At 44.4% G+C, this 23,149-nt stretch overlaps 1 protein-coding gene across 2 annotated transcripts in view; it reads left to right on the forward strand.

The window, feature by feature from the left end:
• The window catches only part of CFAP47 (cilia and flagella associated protein 47), a 1,062,207-nt gene that overhangs the window by 365,623 nt on the left and 673,435 nt on the right, over positions 1–23,149 (forward strand). For both annotated transcript variants that reach the window (XM_033947561.1, XM_033947559.1), the window contains exon 31: positions 17,597–17,678. In XM_033947561.1, coding sequence (XP_033803452.1) covers positions 17,597–17,678 — 82 coding nt within the window. The remainder of the gene's footprint in view (positions 1–17,596; positions 17,679–23,149) is intronic.

The raw sequence follows: 23,149 nt of genomic DNA on the forward strand, positions 1-23,149 counted from the left end.
GTAAGAATTTCCCTATGGAAATGATTTTCTGTCTATGTTCTTCTCATGTAAACTGAGCAGGGCCCTCCTTAATCAGCCTTAGGCCACACCAGTCAACCATTCATTGCCTCTGAATATATAAATGGTTTCTCTTGTTTTGACCCCCTTGCTAATACTGGTTCAGAATCATCTAAACTGATAATTTGAGAAGTATGCATTTGATATCAAATATAAAGCTTACAAGGAATTGGCTGAGAAGAGCGATTTCTCTCCCCCCCTCTAAAAAAATATATTCAAGTTTATTCATATTATTTGATTGAACACTTTTCCAAATTACAAAGCGTTGTACAAAAGGTAAAAATATGATTTTAAAGAAATCACATATGCATAATACATTAACCAGACCTACATGGGTAATTGCTTTTTAAAACCACGGGAAACAATAGGAAAGAGTGGAGGAAATACAATTTTAAAGAAAAAGTACATAAAAGGGAAGTACATAAGGAGGGTAGGGAAGAAGAGGATTGCTGGCGGAAGTGGGGTCGAATAAGAGAGCTATTAGAAATCTTGATTTGGAGATGGCTGAAATCGTAAAGTATTACCTCTTAAATGGACATTGTATTTTCAGTTAAAGGCTTCTTTAAAAAGAAATTTCTGCAAATCTTGTTCGAGTCTTATATATAAAGGAAGAGAATTCCAAGTCATTGGAGCAATTACGGAAAAAACAGAAGCACGGCGTGTTCCGATAATTTTCAAGGAAGGAACATTAAGGGTAGACTGTGAAGTAGATCGAAGAACTCTCGATGAGCTCTGTGGAATCAAAAGCCTATCGATAAATGCCGGAGTGTTGGTCTGGGGTTAAGAGGGGTGAAAGTTAGAGTACACAGCGAGCACATTTTTTCCAAACTGAAGGTAAAGAATAAGAACATAAGAATAAATGGTCCATCAAGAACAGTAGCCCGTTCTCACGGTGGCCAATCCAGGTCCCTACTACCTTGCTAAAACCCAAGCAGTAGCAACATTCCGGAATCCCAGAGAGTAACAAGATTCTAGAATCCCAAAGAGTAGCAACATTCCATATAGAATCTCAAAGAATAGCAAGATTCTGGAATCCCAATGAGAGCAACATTCCAGAGCTCAGATTGTGATGTCACAATGCCTCAATCCACCAATGCCTCAGAGCTGATGTCACAATGGCTTGATTGCTCACATAAGAACATAAGAATAGCTTTACTGGGTCAGACCAATGGTCCATCAAGCCCAGAAGCCCATCCTCATGGTGGCCAATCCAGGTCCCTAGTACCTGGGCAAAAGTCAAGGAGTAGCAACATTCCATACAGAATCTCAAAGAATAGCAAGATTCCGGAATCCCAGAGAGTAACAAGATTCTAGAATCCTAAAGAGTAGCAACATTCCATGCTACCAATCCAGGACAACCAGTGACTTCCCCCATGTCTTAATAACAGACTGTGGATAAGATATATTTGATATAGAGCACTTATCATAAACTATGATAACTAATGGATAACTTGATGGATAATGTGGGGTAGGGGGGAGGGTTATAACTCTTTATAAGTCATGTAAGGATATTAAGTGTTGTTTTACGTAAAAAATGTATTCTTTACTGTTTTCACTTATTGAAAGTGTAGAAATGAAGAAAGAATTTAAAACATAAAAATAACAGACCGTGGACTTTTCCTCCAGGAACTTGTCCAAACCTTTCTTAAAACCAGCTACGCTATCCGCTCTTACCACATCCTCTGGCAACGCGTTCCAAATCTTAACTATTCTCTGAGTGAAAAAAAATTTCCTCCTATTGGTTTTAAAAGTATTTCCCTGTAACTTCATCGAGTGTCCCCTAGTCTTTGAATGCTTTTGGAAACTGTATTTCTAATGTTGTTCTTTCTTAGGCCTTCTTGAATTACAATTTCCTCTCCTGTTCCTCCCCAGGGCTGCTGAGAAAGGAGATGGGTGGTGTTAAACCCTGAGGGTGAGGGTTGTACTCACATGCTATGCCATTATCTCACTGTACTACTGGTATCAGAAGATCTTGTGCATTGGAGCAGGAGACTTGCCTTGTGATTGCTTCCTAACTGGAGGACTGTTAGGAAATTCTTTTTCACGGAGAGGCCCTCCCCAGGGAAGTGGTGGAGAGGAAAATGGTGCTGGAATTTAAAAAAGCATGAGATAAGCATAGAGGATCTCTAATTAGAAAATGAAGAGTGTAAATTAAAGAACTAAGGCCGGTACTGGACAGACTTGCACGGTCTGTGTCCCTTATAGAAACATAGAAACATAGAAAGATGACGGCAGATAAGGGCCATATAGCCCATCAAGTCTGCCCACACTATTTACCCACCCTCTTAAGTCTTCTGACCCCTTAAGTATAATTGTAATTATACTGTCACTCTACTGACCCGCTCATTCAAGTCCTAGTGACCCTATCCCTTGGCATGACCTCGTAGGGATCCCACATGGGTATCCCATTTGTTCTTGAAGTCTGGGATGCTGCGTGCCTCGACCACTTGCACTGGAAGCTTGTTCCAATGCTCGATCACTCTCTCCGTGAAGAAGTACTTCCTGGCGTCTCCACGAAACTTCCCTCCCCTGAGTTTGAGCGGATGTCCTCTTGTGGTCGAGGGTCCCCTGAGAAGAAAGATATCCTCTTCCACCTCGACCCGTCCCGTGATGTACTTAAATGTCTCAATCATGTCTCCTCTCTCCCTACGCTCTTCAAGAGTGTAGAGCTGCAATTTGCTCAGTCTTTCCTCGTACGGGAGACCCTTTAGCCCCGAGACCATCCTGGTGGCCATCCGCTGAACCGACTCAATTCTGAGCACATCCTTACGGTAATGTGGCCTCCAGAATTGCACACAATTATGTGGTGATTTGGTGTAGGATGGTCAGGGGAGGGCATGAATAGGATCTCCACTAACTTGGAATATGAGGATGTTACTGGCCAGATTTTACGAAAGATATCCTGGAAACAGGATGGTTGGATAGGCTGGAGTGAGGTTGGATGGCAACGTCAGCATTTGGAACCTAGGACAATACCAGGTGGATGTTACAGTCTATGCCGCAGAAATATCAAAGAAAAGATGAGTTAATTTAATCAGGTATTATGTACATTCCAGAGCTGAGATTGTGATGTCATCATGCCTTATTCCACCAATGCCTAAGAGCCAACCTCAGCAGTGATGTCACAATGGCTTGATTAGATGGCAACTTCAGCATTTGGAACCCAGGACAATACCAGGTGGACGTTACAGTCTATGACCCAGAAATATCAAAGAAGAGACGAGTTAATTTAATCGATTATTTTTAATGGGTATAACTAACGAGCAGACTGGATGGACCATTCAGGTCTTTATCTGCCGTCATTTACTATGTTACTATGGCAAAAACCCAAGAGTAGCAACATTCCAGAGCTGAGATTGTGATGTCATAATGCCTCATTCCACCAATGCCTAAGAGCCAACCTCAGCAGTGATGTCACAATGGCTTGATTAGATGACAACTTCAGCACTTGGAACCCAGGACAATACCAGGTGGACTTTACAGCCTTTGACCTAGAAATAGCAAAGAAGAGACAAGTTAATTTAATTAGGTACAACTAACGGGCAGATTGGATGGACCGTTCAGGTCTTTATCTGCCATCATTTACTATGTTACTATCATTGCAGATTTCACTTCCATTCTCAGGCGGTCATTGTATAGGAGGGATGAAATAGCAAAGTTACTTACCTGTAGCTGGTGTTCTTTAAGGACAGCAGGTCTATATTCTCACCTGTAGGCAGTGGCATAGCGGGGGTGGGAGGCACGCCCCTTCCCTTCCCCCATACCTCTTTAACTTCGCTGGCATGAGCAGCATCCTGAAGCTGTTGCCCACGCCAGTCTCGGCTCTCCCTCTGATATCACTTCTTGGTCTTGTGACCAGAAAGTGACTTCAGAGAGAGAGCTAAAGAGGGCGCAAGCAGCTGGCAAAAAATTAGAGGTACAGACTACGGAGGGAAGAGAAGGTGTGTGGAGGCAGGGAGAGGCGGTGAAGTAGTGGCAGTGGGCCTATTTTTGTACCAATTCTCTGAGGAGAGATATGATTGAAGTCTACAAAATCCAGAGTGGAGTAGAACGGGTACAAGTGGATTGATTTTTCGCTCCGTCAAAAATTACAAAGATTAGCGGACACTCGATGAAGTTACAGGGAAATACTTTTAAAACCAATAGGAGGAAATTTTTTTCACTCAGAGAATAGTTAAGCTCTGGAACGCGTTGCCAGAGGATGTAGTAAGAGCGGATAATGTAGCTGGTTTTAAGAAAGGTTTGGACAGGTTTCTGGAGGAAAAGTCCATAGTCTGTTATTGAGAAAGACATGAGAGAAACCACTGCTTGCCCTGGATCGTAGCATGAAATGTTGCTACTCTTTGGGGATTCTGAATGGAATCTTGTTACTCTCTGGGATTCCGGAATCTTGCTATTCTTTGAGATTCTGGATGGAATGTTGCTACTCTTTGGGGTTCTAGAATCTTGTTACTCTCTGGGATTCTGGAATCTTGCTATTCTTTGAGATTCTGCATGGAATGTTGCTACTCTTTGGGGTTCTAGAATCTTGTTACTCTCTGGGATTCTGGAATCTTGCTATCCTTTGAGATTCTGCATGGAATGTTGCTACTCTTTGGGGTTCTAGAATCTTGTTACTCTCTGGGATTCCGGAATCTTGCTATCCTTTGAGATTCTGCATGGAATGTTGCTACTCTTTGGGGTTCTAGAATCTTGTTACTCTCTGGGATTCCGGAATCTTGCTATCCTTTGAGATTCTGCATGGAATGTTGCTACTCTTTGGGGTTCTAGAATCTTGTTACTCTCTGGGATTCCGGAATCTTGCTATCCTTTGAGATTCTGCATGGAATGTTGCTACTCTTTGGGGTTCTAGAATCTTGTTACTCTCTGGGATTCCGGAATCTTGCTATCCTTTGAGATTCTGCATGGAATGTTGCTACTCTTTGGGGTTCTAGAATCTTGTTACTCTCTGGGATTCCGGAATCTTGCTATCCTTTGAGATTCTGCATGGAATGTTGCTACTCTTTGGGGTTCTAGAATCTTGTTACTCTCTGGGATTTCGGAATCTTGCTATCCTTTGAGATTCTGCATGGAATGTTGCTACTCTTTGGGGTTCTAGAATCTTGTTACTCTCTGGGATTCCGGAATCTTGCTATCCTTTGAGATTCTGCATGGAATGTTGCTACTCTTTGGGGTTCTAGAATCTTGTTACTCTCTGGGATTCCGGAATCTTGCTATCCTTTGAGATTCTGCATGGAATGTTGCTACTCTTTGGGGTTCTAGAATCTTGTTACTCTCTGGGATTCCGGAATCTTGCTATCCTTTGAGATTCTGCATGGAATGTTGCTACTCTTTGGGGTTCTAGAATCTTGTTACTCTCTGGGATTCCGGAATCTTGTTATTCTTTGAGATTCTGTATGGAATGTTGCTAGTCCTTTGGTTTTGGCTAGGTACTAGTGACCTGGATTGGCTACCCTGAGAGCAGGCTACTGGGCTTGATGGACCATTGGTCTGACTCAGTAAAGGCTGTTCTTATGTTCTATGTAATTACGCTATCTCTGTTATTCCGTGTATCTTCCTGCTGTTGATCTTTCCTTTCAGCTGCTGGTTTTGCAATATTTCGATGCAGTGCTTCAATGAGATTTATGGTTCGGAAGACCAGCAAAATAAGCAGAAAACATTGGCTAATTTAATTTGCTCTTGGTAAAGAATTCACAAATATCTGTGTAGCACGGAGAGTATCTTCTACCTGTTATGGAATTATCTTACATGACAGGTTTTCATCTGTACTGCAAGATAAATTTAGGCAGAAATTAATTGAAGTGGACAGACTATCTACTATCCACTGAACGTTTCAGCAGGGTTCAATTATACAAGCCAATTGACATCAATTATGCAAAGGTGATGGCTAATAATTATTTAATGAAGTTTAGATCTGCTTGAAATTGTCTGATCTAAAGATGTAGAAATATCGATTTATTTCAATTGCAAGACTTTACCTTATAAGAATGCCTGTATAATGCAATCTTCAGGTTTTCCCTTATTCCTGGCTCGCAATCTGATCCCCTCCTCACCTCAAAGGAACCTTCGTTCCGCTCATCCATCTTGGATATTTACAGGGATGCCCCCTATTCTGTGCAATTCCCTTTCACTATACCAGTTCTTAGGCTCATTCTTTCCGATGGCATTTGCCACTCCTCTTTATCATTTTCTTTCTTGCTAATACCTTTTTTCTATTTCCTTTTTGTTCTTTTCCTTAATATATTGTAAATATTTCTCTTCCTTTTATAGCCAAATTGTGTTTACTTTGTCATTACATTACATTAGAGATTTCTATTCCACTGTTGCCTTGCGGTTCAAGGCGGATTACAAAAGAATTACAAAAAACGTATTACAAGAAGATGATAGCTGGCAATTTCTAGAGGAGATAAAGAGTGGATGAGGTTGCTTTGGGGAATCGTGAAGGGATTGGGAAGTGGGTAGGAGTTAGCGGTATTAAGTCGTTTGCAGGAATTTCTTGAAAAGTAGCGTCTTTACTTCTTTTCTGAATGTTTTGTAGTCTGGGGTCATAATCAGTAGCCTGGAGATTTGGTTGTTGAGTTTTGCTGCTTCTGTGGCTCGGAGGCCATCATATGGTTTTTTTCCGTTTGACTTCTTTGATTGGAGGGTGTGTGAATGGAGGGTGGGTTTTCCTATGTCTAGCTGATGTAGTTTTGATGAGACGGTTGTTCAGGTAGGTTGGGCTGTCATGGTTGATATACCCTGTTTGAGTTTATCATTTTTAACCCTTTTCAGTTTAAACTGCTTTGGGTTAACAATCTTGTTAATAATTACAATATCTCAAATAAAGTAACTGTAATTGTCTTGTGCACTTTTTTTTCTAGAGGCAGCAGGAGGCCTCTATTCTTGGCAAATCGTGGCTAGCATGGCCCTGGATGGCATGGCGTGATGATAGCCAGGCATCTGGCAGCTCTGGGAAAAATAGTTGCATAGCCTGAGGGACTTCAATGCCAAATGTTTTCCACCATCAAAATTACATGACCCGATGGAGGCAGGAGAGCCAAGCAGCCCTAAAAATCAAAGCTGCACTCTACCACCAAGGCAGGAGATAATCCTATATAATAAAGAGCTAGCCGCGCATGCGCACTCCTATTTGCGTGTTCTGTGCGGTGTAGGTCTGTGGCCGCAGGAGTGCGCATGCGCGAGTCCCCAGCCTTGGCCGCGGCTTGAGGCGTATGCGCCAGCTAGCTGCATCGGGCACAGGAGCGGCTCTGGCAGCGGATGGCGGGAGGAGGGCTCATGGTCCTGCCGCCGCTGCCGCTCCTGTTCACAGCGGCCTGCACGTCGCCGACTCACCCCCTCCCGCAACAACCGCTACCGCTCCTGTTCTTCCCCTCCCTCCAGTCACCGCTGCCATTCCTATTTCAAACGCTCCCACCAGAACAGCCCCCTTTCCTGCCTGCTCCATGGCCCTTCTTTTTCCTCTTCCCCTCCCGTTCTTCCCCTACCTACAATCACCGCTGCCATTCCTATTTAAAACGGCCTGCTGAGGTTCGCGGCCGGCTGTAGCGAACCTCGCAGGCCGCTCTCCACGTGGTAGCACGTTCCCTCTGATGCAATCGCGTCAGAGGGAACATGCTACTGAGATGAGCCACCGCGGCGAGCAGGAAGCAGACAAGACCAGACCAAAGCTCCCAATTGAACTGCCAGTTGGCCGGCTCCCTTGCCAGAGTTATTTTTTCAGTTTAAAGGTGCCGCCGCGGCTCCTGTCACCAGCCGCACCTGCTTCAGAAAACACTTCTAATGCAGGCGGGGATCGTTAGAGGAGCCGCCGTGGCACCTTTAAACTGCAAAAATAACTCCGGCAAGGGAGTCGGCAAGATCACCACGGCAGCCGCTCCCCCCCTCCTGCCCTCTCGGGCTACTCTCCGGGAGCAGGCGAGTGAAGCCCGGTACTTCCGAGTAGCTAAGGGGCGGAGCGCGGCGCGTGCCCAGGGTCCGGGTGAAGAAGCCGGTGCTGGAGCCGTTTGCGCACATTACCGCAGGTTAAAGCGCCCCGGGAAAGGCCTGAAAGCAACAGGGAGCAGCCACCCCCAACACAAACATGGCAGTAAAAATGGAACAGGGCTGGATTTTCAAGGTCTGCTTGACTTGAAGCATTTATTTCTCGATAACAATGTTCTCAGCTTTTTTGAAGTTCACAAATGTAACTATTGCAGACTGCTTGGTGGGGAGGGGGGAGGAAGGGAGGCCTACTGCTGGACAGGGGGAACAGGAAAATGTGCTGATGGACAGGGGAGAGGTAAAACAAAGGGAGAAGGGCTGCTGCTGGATAAGGGGAGCAGTGAAGGGGTGGTGGTGGACACAGGGGAGATAAAAGGAAGAGAGAATGGACAGGGGGAGCATGCAAGAGGTTGTGGTGGACAGCCAAATGAAAGACAAAAAGAAAGAAAGACAGAAATACAGAAAGCGGCTAAGGAGACAGAGAGAGAAATAAATAAAGACAGACACACATATATATTCTAGCACCCGTTAATGTAAAGGCCTATTCAGTGAGGGTCTGGGCAGGGAGAGCGACAGAAAGAAAAAAGATAGAAAGAAAGAAATAAAGCGGGAGGGAGAAAGAAAGATAGAAGGAGAGAGACAGAAAGTAAAAAGATAAACGGGGCAGGGAGAGAGACAGAAAGAAAGGAAGAAAGAGACAGGGGGGCGGGAGAAAGACAGACAGACATCTATTCTAGCACCCGTTAATGTAACGGGCTTAAACACTAGTAATAATAATAATAACAGTTTATATACCGCAATACTGTTAAGTTAGAAACATAGAAACATAGAAAGATGACGGCAGATAAGGGCCATATAGCCCATCAAGTCTGCCCACACTATTTACCCACCCTCTTAAGTCTTCTGACCCCTTAAGTATAATTGTAATTATACTGTCACTCTACTGACCCACTCATTCAAGTCCTAGTGACCATATCCCTTGGCATGACCCCGTAGGGATCCCACATGGGTATCCCATTTGTTCTTGAAGTCTGGGATACTGCGTGTCTCGACTACCTGCACTGGAAGCTTGTTCCAATGCTCAATCACTCTCTCCGTGAAGAAGTACTTCCTTGCGTCTCCACGAAACTTCCCTCCCCTGAGTTTGAGCGGATGTCCTCTTGTGGTCGAGGGTCCCCTGAGAAGAAAGATATCCTCTTCCACCTCGACCCGTCCCGTGATGTACTTAAATGTCTCAATCATGTCTCCCCTCTCCCTACGCTCTTCAAGAGTGTAGAGCTGCAATTTGCTCAGTCTTTCCTCGTACGGGAGACCCTTTAGCCCCGAGACCATCCTGGTGGCCATCCGCTGAACCGACTCAATTCTGAGCACATCCTTACGGTAATGTGGCCTCCAGAATTGCACACAGTACTCCAGATGAGGTCTCACCATGGCTCTGTACAATGGCATCATGACTTCAGGTTTCCTGTTGACGAAGCTTCTCTTGATACAACCTATCATCTGCCGTGCTTTAGATGAAGCCTTCTCCACTTGAGTGGCTGCTTTCATGTCAGCACTGATGATTACTCCTAAGTCTCGTTCTGCCGTAGTCCTGGTTAAAGTTTCTCCATTCAGGGTGTAAGTTCTGCAAGGATTTCCGTTACCGAGATGCATGACCTTACATTTCTTGGCGTTAAAGCCCAGCTGCCACATCAAGGACCAACTTTCTAAAGTACGCAGGTCTTGCTCCATAGCATCTTGTAGATTATGGCCGTTTACTATATTGCATAGTTTGGCGTCATCAGCGAATAAGGTTACTTTGCCTTGAAGCCCTTGAGTCAGATCCCCAATGAATATGTTGAAGAGGAGTGGGCCCAGGACCGAACCCTGTGGCACTCCGCTAGTCACCTCCGACATTTTAGAGCGGGTACCGTTAACTACCACCCTCTGAAGTCTGCCATTAAGCCAATCTTTAACCCATGCAGTTAGAGTCTCTCCTAATCCCATCGATTTCATCTTGTTCAGCAGCCTGCGGTGTGGGACGCTGTCGAACGCTTTGCTGAAGTCCAGGTACACGACGTCCAAGGACTCTCCTGAGTCCAGTCTTCTTGTTACCCAGTCAAAGAAGTTGATTAGATTTGACTGGCATGACCTACCCTTGGTGAATCCATGTTGGCTGGGATCCCGGAGATTTCCCTCATTCAGGATCGTATCTAATTTATACTTAATTAGTGTTTCCATGAGTTTACACACTATTGAGGTGAGGCTTACCGGTCTATAGTTTGCAGCCTCAGCCTTGCAACCCTTTTTATGTAGAGGAATGACGTTGGCTGTTTTCCAATCTAACGGAACTTTCCCCGTACTTAGTGAGAGATTGAAGAGCACTGCTAATGGTTCCGCCAGAACGTCTCTCAATTCTCTGAGCACTCTTGGGTGTAAATTGTCCGGTCCCATGGCCTTGTTTACCTTTAGCCTTGCCAGTTCGTTGTAAACGTCCCCAGGTGTGAACTCAAAATTCTGAAACGGGTCATCCACGTCTTGTTTTATCATCAACTGTGGTCCGTGTCCCGGTGCTTCGCAGGTGAAGACTGAGCAGAAATATTCATTTAGTAGTTCTGCTTTTTCTGAATCCGCCACCGTGTAGTTCCCGTCTGGTTGTCTAAGGCGTACTATACCATCTGTATTCCTTTTCCTATCACTGATATACCTAAAGAAGGATTTGTCCCCTTTTTTAATGTTCTTTGCCAGAGTTTCTTCCACTCGAAGTTTGGCCTCCCTAACTGCTGTTTTGACCGTTGCAGATCTGGTCTTATATTCTACTTTAGTTTCTCTTCTCTGCGTACGTTTGTAGGAAAGAAATGCTTTTTTCTTTTCTTTAATGAGGTGCGAGATCTCTTCAGTGAACCATTGGGGTTTGTTGTTTCTTTGTCGTTTATCTACTGATTTTATGTAGAGATTAGTTGCTTCGTGTATGGATGATTTTAGGTACGACCACATAGTTTCCACATTGCTGGTCCCTGCATGGTCCTGCAGCATCTGATGAACGAAATCCCCCATGCGTGCGAAGTCGGTGCCCCGGAATTGGAGCACCTTTGTTTTTGTAATTGATTTAGGGGATCCTTTCCCAAGGTTGAACCATACCATGTTATGATCGCTGGAGGCTAGCGTATCTCCTACCGAGACCTCTGAGACGCTTTCCCCGTTGGTGAGTACCAGGTCTAGGATCGCCTGGGCTCTAGTGGGTTCCTTTACCATCTGTCTGAGATGTACTCCTTTTATGGAGGTCAAAAGCCTCCTGCTGCTGCTGGTTGTTGCTGAAAATGTGTTCCAGTCTGCATCAGGTATGTTGAAGTCCCCTAGCAGTACAGTGTCGCCCCGTAGAGTTATATTCTCTATGTTCTATGCGGTTTACAATAGATTAAGCGAGGTACAAATTGATTGAATTTAAGAGGGGGGAAGAGGAGAGTTAATAGGACCGGAAATGCATTGTTGAGGAGAAAGAGATTAAAAGGACAGAGGCATCACTATGGAGGAGAAAGAAGAAGAGTGGGTCAGTTGTCTAGATACTTTAGGAACAGTTGAGTTTTTAGACGTTTTCTGAATTCGAAAGCAGTTGATCTAGGCCTTTACCCCACAATGCTGCTTGATGTGAAAGAAGGTGTTCATGGTGTTTTTTCAGTTTACAACCTTTAACTGGGGGGGAAACGAAGTAGGAATGAGAGTTTCTCTTGTGTCTGTTGGTAGAGAAGGAGAAAATGTCAATTATGTATTTAGGGGCAAGTGACCAGCAGTGACTGAGGTGTTGGGAAGCGAATCTTCCTCTGATGAATTTCAGTGGATATCAGCTTGTAAAGTGTTTTTAAATCAAATGTAAAACCAAAGTATACTAATGAAGATTTTATCACAATATTTCAACAATTACATATAGCTTTTCCATAACCCCCAAAAGGTAACCCATAAGAACATAAGAATAGCCTTACTGGGTCAGACCAATGGTCCATCAAGCTCAGTAGCCAGTTCTCACGGCGGCCAATCCAGGTTACTAGCACCTGGCCAAAACCCAAGGAGTAGCAATATTCCATGCTACCAATACAGGGCAAGCAGTGGCTTCCCCCATGTCTTTCTCAATAACATATTATGGATTTTTCCTCCAGGAACTTTTCCAAACCTTTCTTAAACCAGCTACACTCTACACTCTTACCACAACCTCTGGAAATGCGTTCCAGAGCTTAACTGTCCTCTGATAAATATTTCCTCCTATTGGTTTTAAAAGTATTTCTCTGTAACTTCATCAAGTGTCCCCTAGTCTTTGTAATTTTTGACGGAGTGAAAAATTGATCCATTTGTACCCGTTCTACTCCACTGTATAACTGGACACTACTATAAAAAGAATAATATTTCCACCTAAAGGTGGCAATTTTATAAAAGAATTTTCAAAATGCATTTCATATAACTACAAATATGCCAAACAGGGACGTTCTTGCAGGTGACCCAAGTGTTGGTGTGTTTGAAGGCAAGAGAAAATGGATTGGTGGTAAAAATGAAAGTGGTTTTACATATTGGGTACAGTGGAGGGTTAAATGGGGATCAAACCCAGCTCCTCAGGTTCTGAAGCCACTTCCCTAACCACTAGGTTACTCCTCCATTCCCAAATTTAGATAGAGAAAGGGTGGGTTAATAAGCTGCATCATCTATGCAGGAAAATTAGGGAAATTTCTTTTCTTCAAAATCACTGAGCTTTGGAATAACCATCTTGCCCTGCTGCAGAATCCGGGCTCCTTCCAATTATTCCGAAAGCATCTGAAAACCTGGCTTTTCTCAAAAATGTAAAGCTCACCACCCTGTTTATAACCACTATTTCTTATTATGTTCTTCCCTCATTTTTTAAAGTGTAAATTGTGCCGAGCTTGAACTTTATGGAGAGGATACGGTATACAAACTTAAGGTTTAGTTTAGTTTAGTTGAGCTGCAGACATCTACAGCTGCTCCTGAGTAGGTTTAAAGGAAAGGGATTTGGATTTAGCTGCTTTGGGATGCTAAAGTCAACACAAATTACCCTTTCCTGCACACAGTGAAGGTGTTTGTTCAGTCCTGGAGAAGTTAAAGCACCCATTATACGCACAGAGCTGACATCTCCGGGATTACGAGAGAACCACTTATGTGGGAAAGCAGGTTAATGGAGAATCGAATTGAAGGCAGTCAACTTTAATGTGGTGTCTCAGCACAATTAAATCATTGCTTAAGACCAGTCTATATAAGAAAAGATTTTATGCCCACTTTAGTTTTACATAGTAAAGAAATTTATGCTTTATATAGATTTATGTTCTCGTTAGAGTGAAGCTAACACATTTACGACACTCAGGACCAATTTTTCCACTTTAATGAAAAGCTGAACTGCTATAAAAATGCCTCCGGTATATACTCATTTACTTCTGGAAACTGAGTTCCAAATACAAAATAAATGCTCCTAAATCATTATTGGATGCAAATAGAACCGTTGCTTTAGAAGAAAGAGAAATTGCTTTGCAGAATGGGAATTATAATAATTTTAAAAAGATCTGGGGGTCATTTTCCACTGACAGTAATTTTATATATAGGGGGGAGGGGGATGGTATAATGTTCTATTTATAGGTTTTATCAATAATTAAGAATGCAATATTCATGCTATTTTTGTTTGAAATATTTGAGGGAAGGGTGGGTGGGGAGGCAATAAATTTATGTACTTACGATGACAATAGAAAGAAATTCAAGTGATGTGTAAAAGCTTTAAATGATGTAATATTGTGTACTTGATGTAAGATGAAAAAATGAATAAAGAATTTGAAAAAAAAAAAAGAAGAAAGTTAAATTCAGCCTATGCGTTTGTATTTTGCCCAGAAGCCCATGCGGGGCTCATCTAGTCTGCCTTCCCATAGCAACTTCTCAACTCGACAGTCCTCGGAGCTTGTCCCATGCTTTCTTGAAGTCTGGCACCACCTCCATATACCCCTTCTTCAAAGAACTAACTCTGTAGATTAGTGAGTCCAAGGGTAGCACCGCATCCTTTTTGGTTAGAGAGGAAAAAATAACCCCCCCCCCAATTCTCATCCCCACCCCCAAGCTCTCTAACTAATGATGCTGTTTTGGGCAAAATATTGGCTGGACTATGGTTCCAGTGGCTCAGTCCATTCTACTTCCTATGTCTGAGTACCCCCTGAGGCTCACGTTATATGTGACTCTCTACCACCAGTGGTGTACAAAGGGGGGGGGAGCGCTTCCGCCCCAGGTGCTGTCTTGTTGGGGAAACCAGCACCCTTCCTCCTTCCCGCCACCGCTTCTTCCCCGCCCATCACTACCGCATGCGTGTGCCTCTTCCCTTCCCCCACACAAGTGGCAGCCCCAACCTACTGCTCATGCCAGCATTGGATCTTCCTCTGACATCACTTCCTGGCCCCATGCCTAGGAAGTGACGTCGGAGGAAGAGTCGAAACTGGCACGAGCAGCAGCTTGGGGGTTGCTGCTCGTGCCAGGAACGTTACAGAGGTACGGGGGAAAGGAAAGGGCGTGTGTGTGGCAGGAGGGGCAGGGAAGGAGAAGAGGGCGGGGGAGGGGTACCACCGCACCAGGGGGTCTCTCACCCTCGCTATGTCTGTATCATGGTTCTTCCATCCTGCCTTTCTTCCAAAATGCACATATTGAGATCTTTATCTCCGTCCTCTTAAGCACGATGACAAACACCACTGCCCATTTGAGTAGTTCTTTTACTATATGGCCTACTTCGTCCTATTTATATCTTTTTGAAGGTGCTGAATCCAGAACTATACATAGTACTCAACATGAAGTCGCACCAGATACTTCTACAGAGGCACTATCACCTCCTTTTTCCTGCTGGTCATTTGTTTCCCTCTGCACCTAATGTGCCTTCTTGCTTTTGTCTACCTGTTTAGCCACCTTAAAAAATAATCTGCTATACTGTATACAGTGCTCCCCTGCAAATTCGCAGTGGGCGGTTCGCGGTCCCGGTCATTCGCGGTATTTTCCTTTTTTTTTGTAATTCTTTATTTGAACACAGTGCCCAAGTTTACATAACAAGGCATAACCAGAAAAGCAGAAATACAGTGTATATAGAATGAAACACCCCTCCCCCCACGACAGTTCCCCCCCAACTCCCTCCCCCTCCCCAACCCATCCCTCCCTCCCCCCCAAAGAACCAGCCAGGTTACCCATTCCCAATTAGCAACAACAAAATCCCCCCCCCCCTACCATGAGAAACACCAAGAAAAAAGAAGGAGAAGGAAAGGGAAGGGACAGGAGTCCAGACTGTAAAGGAGTCCCCCATGTGCTATTAATCCTTCTGTGACTCCAGTACAGGAAACTCAGAACTTCCCTCCACCTCCAAGAACCTGCCCCAAAGATCCTCAAACTGTCGCCTCTGGCGGGTGAGTAGAGCAGAGAGCCGAAATTTCTCACAAACCCAGCCCAGTTTTACTCGCATCATTGCCACCGTGGGTATCGTGGGGCTCTTCCAATGAAAAGCCAACACTAGCCTAGCAGCTGTAAAAGCCAGACGCGCCATCTTGTCTTGCGTGTCTTCCACCCCCCCTGGGAGTACCCCCAACAAAGCAGTTTCCGCTCTATACGGCAAGTGACATTGCAGAAGTCGCCCCACATAGTGGAACACCTGAGTCCAATAGCCCAAAATGTGAGGGCACTCCCACCACATATGAAAGAACGTACCCCGCAGCCCACACCCTCTCCAGCACTCCCCTGTACATGAGGTGCCCATCTTGTTAAGCACCGCAGGTGTAACATACCATCTCACAAGTAACTTAAGAGCATTCTCCACCAACTGCGGAGCCACCGCCACATGGTGTACTCGCAATGCAATTTGTTCCCATTCCTCCGTCGTATAGGTGAGCCCCAAATCTATCTCCCATGCCCGCATATAAGAAGTCTTCTGATCAGGGTCGGCGTGCAATAACCGGTACAACTGTGAGATGCAGCCCCGACGCACCGGATCCCCCAACATCAACTCAAACCTCGAGCGCCTATAAGCGGTGAGGTCCCCCGTCTTAGTGCGCATAACGTAGTCCTTCACCTGTAAGTAGGGGAATAAATCACGCTGCTCCAGGCGAAAAGAGGCTTGGACCTCAGGAAATCCCATGATATGCTCCTCCTGCAACAGCTGGCCAAAGCACCTCAGCCCGCCCCGCTCCCACCTGCGAAAGACTCCCCCCTCCCTACCCGGAAGGAAATCCTCCGCATACCGAATAGGCAGAAAATGTAGTCCCCTCACCTTACCCACCAATTTCTTAATGGCCCCCAACCAAACCCGTAGTGTCCACCTTATGAAGGGATTAGAGAGAGTAGCAATTTCCTTCTCCCGTAAGCCCACCCACGGTAGATAAGAAAGAGCAGTTATGCCCCTGGGACCCCCAAGAAGATCCCCCAAAAGACCCTGTTCCAGCCGAACCCACAATTTGGCCGGAGTCGCATGCCAATCCACCACCGCCCTAAGCTGCGCAGCCCGATAGTAAATTTCCAAATTGGGTATCCCCAAGCCCCCCTCCTCCTTAAATTTGAACATAGCATATCTCGCAACCCTGGGTCGCCGCCCCCCCCATATAAAGCGTAAAAGAGACCTATGCCAGCGAATAAAATACACTCTAGGAACTTCAACAGGAAGAACTTGAAAAAGATAAAGAAATCTGGGTAGGACCATCATACGCACTTCGCGGTATTTTCCAAGCACGAATGACTGGGCTGGAGAGGGCAGCCGGAGTGCCAGCGAGTGAAGGAAATCACTTGCTGTATGCTCTGACCGCCTCTTCCTGTACTAAAGTCGGGCCTTACCAATCAGGAGCTGCATGTCAAAGCAGCTCCTGATTGGTAAGGCCCGACTTTAGTACAGGAAGAGGCGGTTGGAGCATACAGCGAGTAATTTCTTTCACTCGCTGGCGCTCCGGCTGCTCTCTCCTGCCTCTCCCACTGCCCTCTCCAGTCTCCCCCATGAAAAACCGTATTCACGGCTTTTCAAAGATATGCGGGGGTTCCTGGAAAGGAAACCCCGCGAATATCGGGGGAGTACTGCATACTCATGTATAAGTTGAGTAATTTAGACTTTAAAATGGCTTCTTTAAAACAGAGTTGTCTTATCCATGAGCCATTTTTCATGGGTGAGCTTCTTTCCTGTTCCTTGTCCCCTGCCCCTCCCCCCCCAACTGTCCAGTATCTTCCCTCTTTCTCAACCCACCTCCCTCCCTACAGTCCGGACTCTACCTCTCTCTTAACTTCCCGACTCTCTAGAACAGACATGGGCAACTCCGGTCCTCAAGGGCCGGAATCCAATCGGGTTTTCAGGATTTCAACCAATGAATATGCGTGAGATCTATTTGCATGCACTGCTTTCAATGCATATTCATTGGGGAAATCCTGAAAATCCGACTGGATTCTGGCCCTGAAGGACCGGAGTTGCCCACCCCTGCTCTAGAATAACCCCTTAAATGTTAACATTAAATCTAAATTGAGATGTGGATTTGTTTACAGTGTTTTCCTGAGCGCAGGATCTTTCATATGCTTTGGAATTTCTTTTTTGTAGAAGCCAAGGAATGTCCCTTGCTCATGTTCTGCCTGAATTTCTTCTTGAGCCTGAAGACTACAAGAAATGGACACAGCTACAAGTAAGACTAGTGACTTATCACAAATATTATTCATACACAGCAATGTTAATTATTACCAGAAGGTTAAAGGGTGTCCAGTGTAATAGCAATTTTTTAAAAAGTCTCCAGAGGTGACCTAGGAAGTTATAGATCTGATGTCAAAAACAGGATTCTGGGCTCGATTTACCTTGGTCTAACTCAGCAACTCTTTTCTTTCTTTTTTTTTTTTTGCAATGCTTTTAAAATCACTACTTTATCCATGCAACAAGGACAAATTAGAGTGGAACACTTCATTAACTTGTGACCCCACTAGCACTGTGGCGAACTATAGCTGCTCCCTGTGCAACAGACCAACTAGAGCAGGGGTGTCCAACCTTTTGGCTTCCCTGGGCCGCATTGGCCTAAAAAAATGTTCCTGGGGCTGCGCAAACGCTGCAACAAGACAGAGGAGGGAGCCGGCAAGACGATAAACACCTGGGGGCAGCAGCGGAAAACACTGCATCGCCCTCGACCGGGGCCGCACAAAATACTTCACGGGGCCACAGGTTGGACACCCCTGAACTAGAGCCTTGTCTGCTTCATCACTGTAAAGAGCAGATGGTGGGCTGAGAGAAAGCTATGTGGCTGTGCTGGGCCCTGTGCTGAGGAAGTAAAGACGAAATGCACATCATATATATATATATATATCACTCCTAGGCATCCCCATGCGTTGCCCATTAACAATATGATAGAAAACATGAACCAAAATAAAATAAGTGATAATTGATGGTAATTGACAACAGTTTAAATCTGTGCATGCATCTAACCTAGGTGATACACATTGGAAAGAATAACTGAAATCACAGTTACCAGATGCTAGGGTCCACCTGGGTATCATTGTAGACAATATGATGAAACCTCTGCCCAATGTGTGGTGGCAGCCAAAAAAGCAAACAAGATGCTAGGAATTATTAAAAATGGGATGGTTAACAAGAGTAAGAATGTTATAATCCCCTGTATCGCTCCATGGTGTGACCTCACCTGGAGTATTGCGTTCAACTCTGGTCTCCGTATCTCAAGAAAGATACGGTGACGCTAGAAAAGGTTCAACGAAGAGCGACAAAAATGATTAAGGGGATGGAACTCCTCTCGTATGAGGAAAAACTAAAATGGTTAGGGCTCTTCAGCTTGGAAAAGAGACGGCTGAGGGGAAATAGGATTGAAGTCTACAAAATCCTGAGTGGAGTAGAACGGGTACAAATGGATCGATTTTTCGCTCCGTCAAAAATTACAAAGACTAGGGGACACTCGATGAAGTTACAGGGAAATACTTTTAAAACCAATAGGAGGAAGTATTTTTCACTCAGAGAATAGTTAAGATTTGGAATGCGTTGCCAGAGGATGTGGTAAGAGCGGATAGCGTAGCTGGTTTTAAGAAAGGTTTGGACAAGTTCCTGGAGGAAAAGTCTATAGTCTGTTATTAAAGACATGGGGGAAGCCTCTGCTTGCCCTGGATCGGTAGAATGGAATATTGCTACTCTTTGGGTTTTTGCCAGGTACTAGTGACCTGGATTGGCCACCATGAAGACGGGCTACTAGGCTAGATGGACCATTAGTTTGACCCAGTAAGACTATTCTTATGTTCTTATGTACATGACGGGCCTAATTTCAGGTGTAGATGTATGCGCTATTGTTGATAGCTTGCTGATAGGGTTGGTACCATTTTGCCCTGCTAGAAGGGCTATAGAATCATTGATTTGCAAACATAGGCACTTTAAAAGATAACTGGCTGAGCTGGGGTTCCCTGTCCTATGTTGCTACAACAACAGAAAAAGAATTATCAGGACCACAAGCCAAATCAATCAAGAAATCAATAAATTATACATTAAAAGATAATAAATTAAATAAGAATTCTACTAAAACCCTCCTATCACTACCACTATTAATCATTTCTATAGAGCTACTAGACATACTCAGTGCTTTGCTTAAAAGAGCTTAGTCAACCCAGACAAACTGGACAGTGTTCAGTTGGGGGAATTACAGAGGGAATGAGAAGACAGATATTGGTGCTAGAAGGTGGGCTTTGGGTCTGGATTTGAAGACTGCCAGAGACAGAGCTGAATCTCTTTCTCCACCTCAAGCCAGTACATTCCTCAAGACCACATTGCCCACCTTCCGAATCCATCACCTTATCTTCTACCTTCTCAGCTCTGAAGCTTCAGCATTTTCTACCTCACATTCAGCCATCCCCATTCTTTCGGAGTGCATTTCGTCTGCGATGCTGTCGCCATGCCTCTCCAACTCTTGCCCTTTCTTTTGCTCTCTGCTGTCTTCCGAATCAATTCTCACTCTATTCATGCAGATCACACTGCAACGTCCCCAATCTTATTTCTGTTCCTCTTCTGCCCCCCTTCTTCTCTGCCTTTCTCGTGGGCCCTGTGGAATGTCCACTTTGTCTCCAACAAGCTTGCTTACATCCATAACCTCTTGATGCACTAACTGAAATCTGCTTCTGCCCTGAAGTCTCTGCGTCCGTTGCAGCCCCGCGTCGTGGCATGATGGGACAAAAGCACGACGGAGAAAGCCGCGCCGACAACAGAGAGCAGACAATTGGGCGCGAGACTCCAGCGCGCCGCTGTAAAAGTTTATTTTAAAGGGCTCCGACGGGGGGTGTGGGGGGGAACCCCCACACTTTACTTAATAGTGTTCGCGCTGCCGTTCGCACTATTCCTAAAAAATAGGGAAAAAGTTAAGTTTCCTCTATAAAACCCATCCCCAATGGCAGCGCGAACACTATTAGGTAAACTGTGGGGGTTCCCCCTCACCCCCCCCCCGTCGGAGCTCTTTAAAATAAACTTTTACAGAGGCGCGCTGGAGTCTTGCACTCAATTGTCTGCTCTCTAATGTCGGCGCGGCTTTGTCCTGCACGCTTATGACTGTGAACCGTGTCATGGAGGTCACCTTTTCTTCCTTTTCTTTTATATTTCTTTATTCATTTAAAATTTTTCAAACAAGTGTACAACAAATCCATTCATAATATACAATTCCACTTGAAATTCTACAATTTTCACACAATAAGAAATTACCCACCACCCCTCCCTCTAAGAACATATTCTTAGAAACCTACCATACATCTATACACCCATATCTACCATTTTTATTTAGCTTTGAAAATAAAAAACCCACCCACCCACCCACCATACATACATACTATATGGGGAAAAATGTTAATTATTTATTATAATAATTTATTAATGGCCCCCATACATCTTTAAATTTATTAAAATATCCTTTTTTAACAGCCCATGTTCTTTCCATTTCATACACGTGACACACCGAATTCCACCAAAAACAGTAACTTAACCCGTTATGTTAATAACTTAACTCCTCTTCCAATTCAAAAATCTACTCATCAAAACATATGGCTAAACTCCAAGATACAAATAGGCAGGTTTAAGATTGTCTGGAAGGATTGGATTAAAGCAGGAATACGTACTTTAAATGATGTTATATCTGACGGTAAGCTGCTGGAGTTTTCACAGTTGCAACATAAATTTGGCCTTGATAAAAAACAAAGTTATAAATGGTTGCAATTGAAGCAGGCCATTCAGGCAGGGTTCCCTGAATGGAAGTCTTTAAATACTCATTTTACTCTAGAATTCTTATGCTTCCAGGCAGATTTTCTGGGTCACCAGGCCGCACAGTGGTACAAAGTATTATCTGGCTATTTGAATAAGAAACCAAAAAATACTTAGAGATATTTGGAGCATTGAGATTAAGCATCAAATGAATGCATCTCAATGGCCACGTATTTGGTCACCTTTTCTTCCATACACTTCGCCCAGTTGCTGTGGAGGTGGTGTTGGGCTATTACGCTCACCTTTTTGTAGATTTCAACCTCTTCTTCCCCCTCAGTCTCACTTTTTTTCTTCCTTCAAAGTCCACTCTATCTGTGTATTTGCTCCTTTACCTCTCTGAGTAACAGTCATGATACGGGAACCTCCTGATAAGTCCCTTTCTTCCTTTCTCACTGACTTTAACTCCTCTCTCGTACCTTCATCGCCTTCCTTCATTTTTGGTGATTTTAACATTGATGCTAATGACCCCACTGACTCTGAAGCTTCTAGGTTTCTTGATTTAACATCTTCATTCACTCTTCAGCTGTGCTCCACTACCCCTATGCACTAGAATGACCATTGCCTTGATCTTGTTGACGATACTTTGAAACCCTCAGCTCAATGTGCGGTGGCTGCTAAGAAAGCAAATAGAATGCTAGGAATTATCAGGAAAGGAATGGGAAATAAAAATGAAACTGTTATAACACCCTTGTATCGTTCTGTGGTATGGCCACTTGTCGAATACCGTGTGCACTTTTGGTCACCATATCTCAAAAAAGATATAGTGGAATTAGAAGAGGTACAGAGAAGTGCGATGAAAATGATAAAAGGGATGGGCTCTTCAGCTTGGAGAAGAGTCAGCTCAGGGGTGATATGAGAGAGGTCTATAAAATAATGACTGGAGTAGAAAGGATAGATGTGAATTGCTTGTTCACTCTTTCCAAAAATACTAGGACTAGGGGACATGCGATGAAGCTACTAAGTAGTAGATTTAAATCAAACTGGAGAAAATATTTCTTCATACAAGGTGCAATTAAACTCTGGCATTTGTTGCTGGAGAATGTGGTGAAATCAGTTAGTTTAGTAGGGTTTAAAAAAGGGTTGGCTAATTTCCTTAAAGAGAAGTCCATAGGCCATTCTTGAGATTGATTGGGGAAATCCACTGCTTATTCCTAGGATAAGTAGCATAAAATCTGTTTTACTACTTGGGATCTAGCTAGGTACTTGGGACCTGGGTTGGCTACTGTTGGTCTGTCCCAGTATAGCATAGAGCAGTGATTCCCAACCCTGTCCTGGAGGAACACCAGGCCAATCGGGTTTTCAGGCTAGCCCTAATGAATATGCATGAGAGAGATTTGCATATGATGGAAGTGATAGGCATGCAAATTTGCTTCATGCATATTCATTAGGGCTAGCCTGAAAACCCGATTGGCCTGGTGTTCCTCCAGGACAGGGTTGGGAACCACTGGCATAGAGAACGAATTAATTAAATAAATAAATGTAGGTCAGTGTTTTCAAGGCCTACATTTCCAGCACTTACCTTTTCCGTGACTCACGCCTATGGAGGTGCTTTACGACACTTAACACCACTTCCAGCATTAGCCACGCCTAAAGCGCTTCCGTAGACATGATTCTGGCGCTGGTAGGCGTCTTTAAATTTGTTTTGCACTTAACTTAGGCGGGTTAAGGTGAAAACAAGAGAATTGATCCAATGATCTCCACATACAAATCCCTGTCCTGCACACAGCTTTTACGGATCAGTTTATTTCCGACTGGCATTTTTATCCACGTATCTTTACCTTAGGACAGGGGTGTCAAAGTCCCTCCTCGAGGGCCGCAATCCAGTCGGGTTTTTAGGATTTCCCCAATGAATATGCATGAGATCTATTTGCATGC

The sequence above is a fragment of the Geotrypetes seraphini genome, chromosome 6 (assembly GCF_902459505.1).
Source record: "Geotrypetes seraphini chromosome 6, aGeoSer1.1, whole genome shotgun sequence".
Taxonomy (NCBI): domain Eukaryota; kingdom Metazoa; phylum Chordata; class Amphibia; order Gymnophiona; family Dermophiidae; genus Geotrypetes; species Geotrypetes seraphini.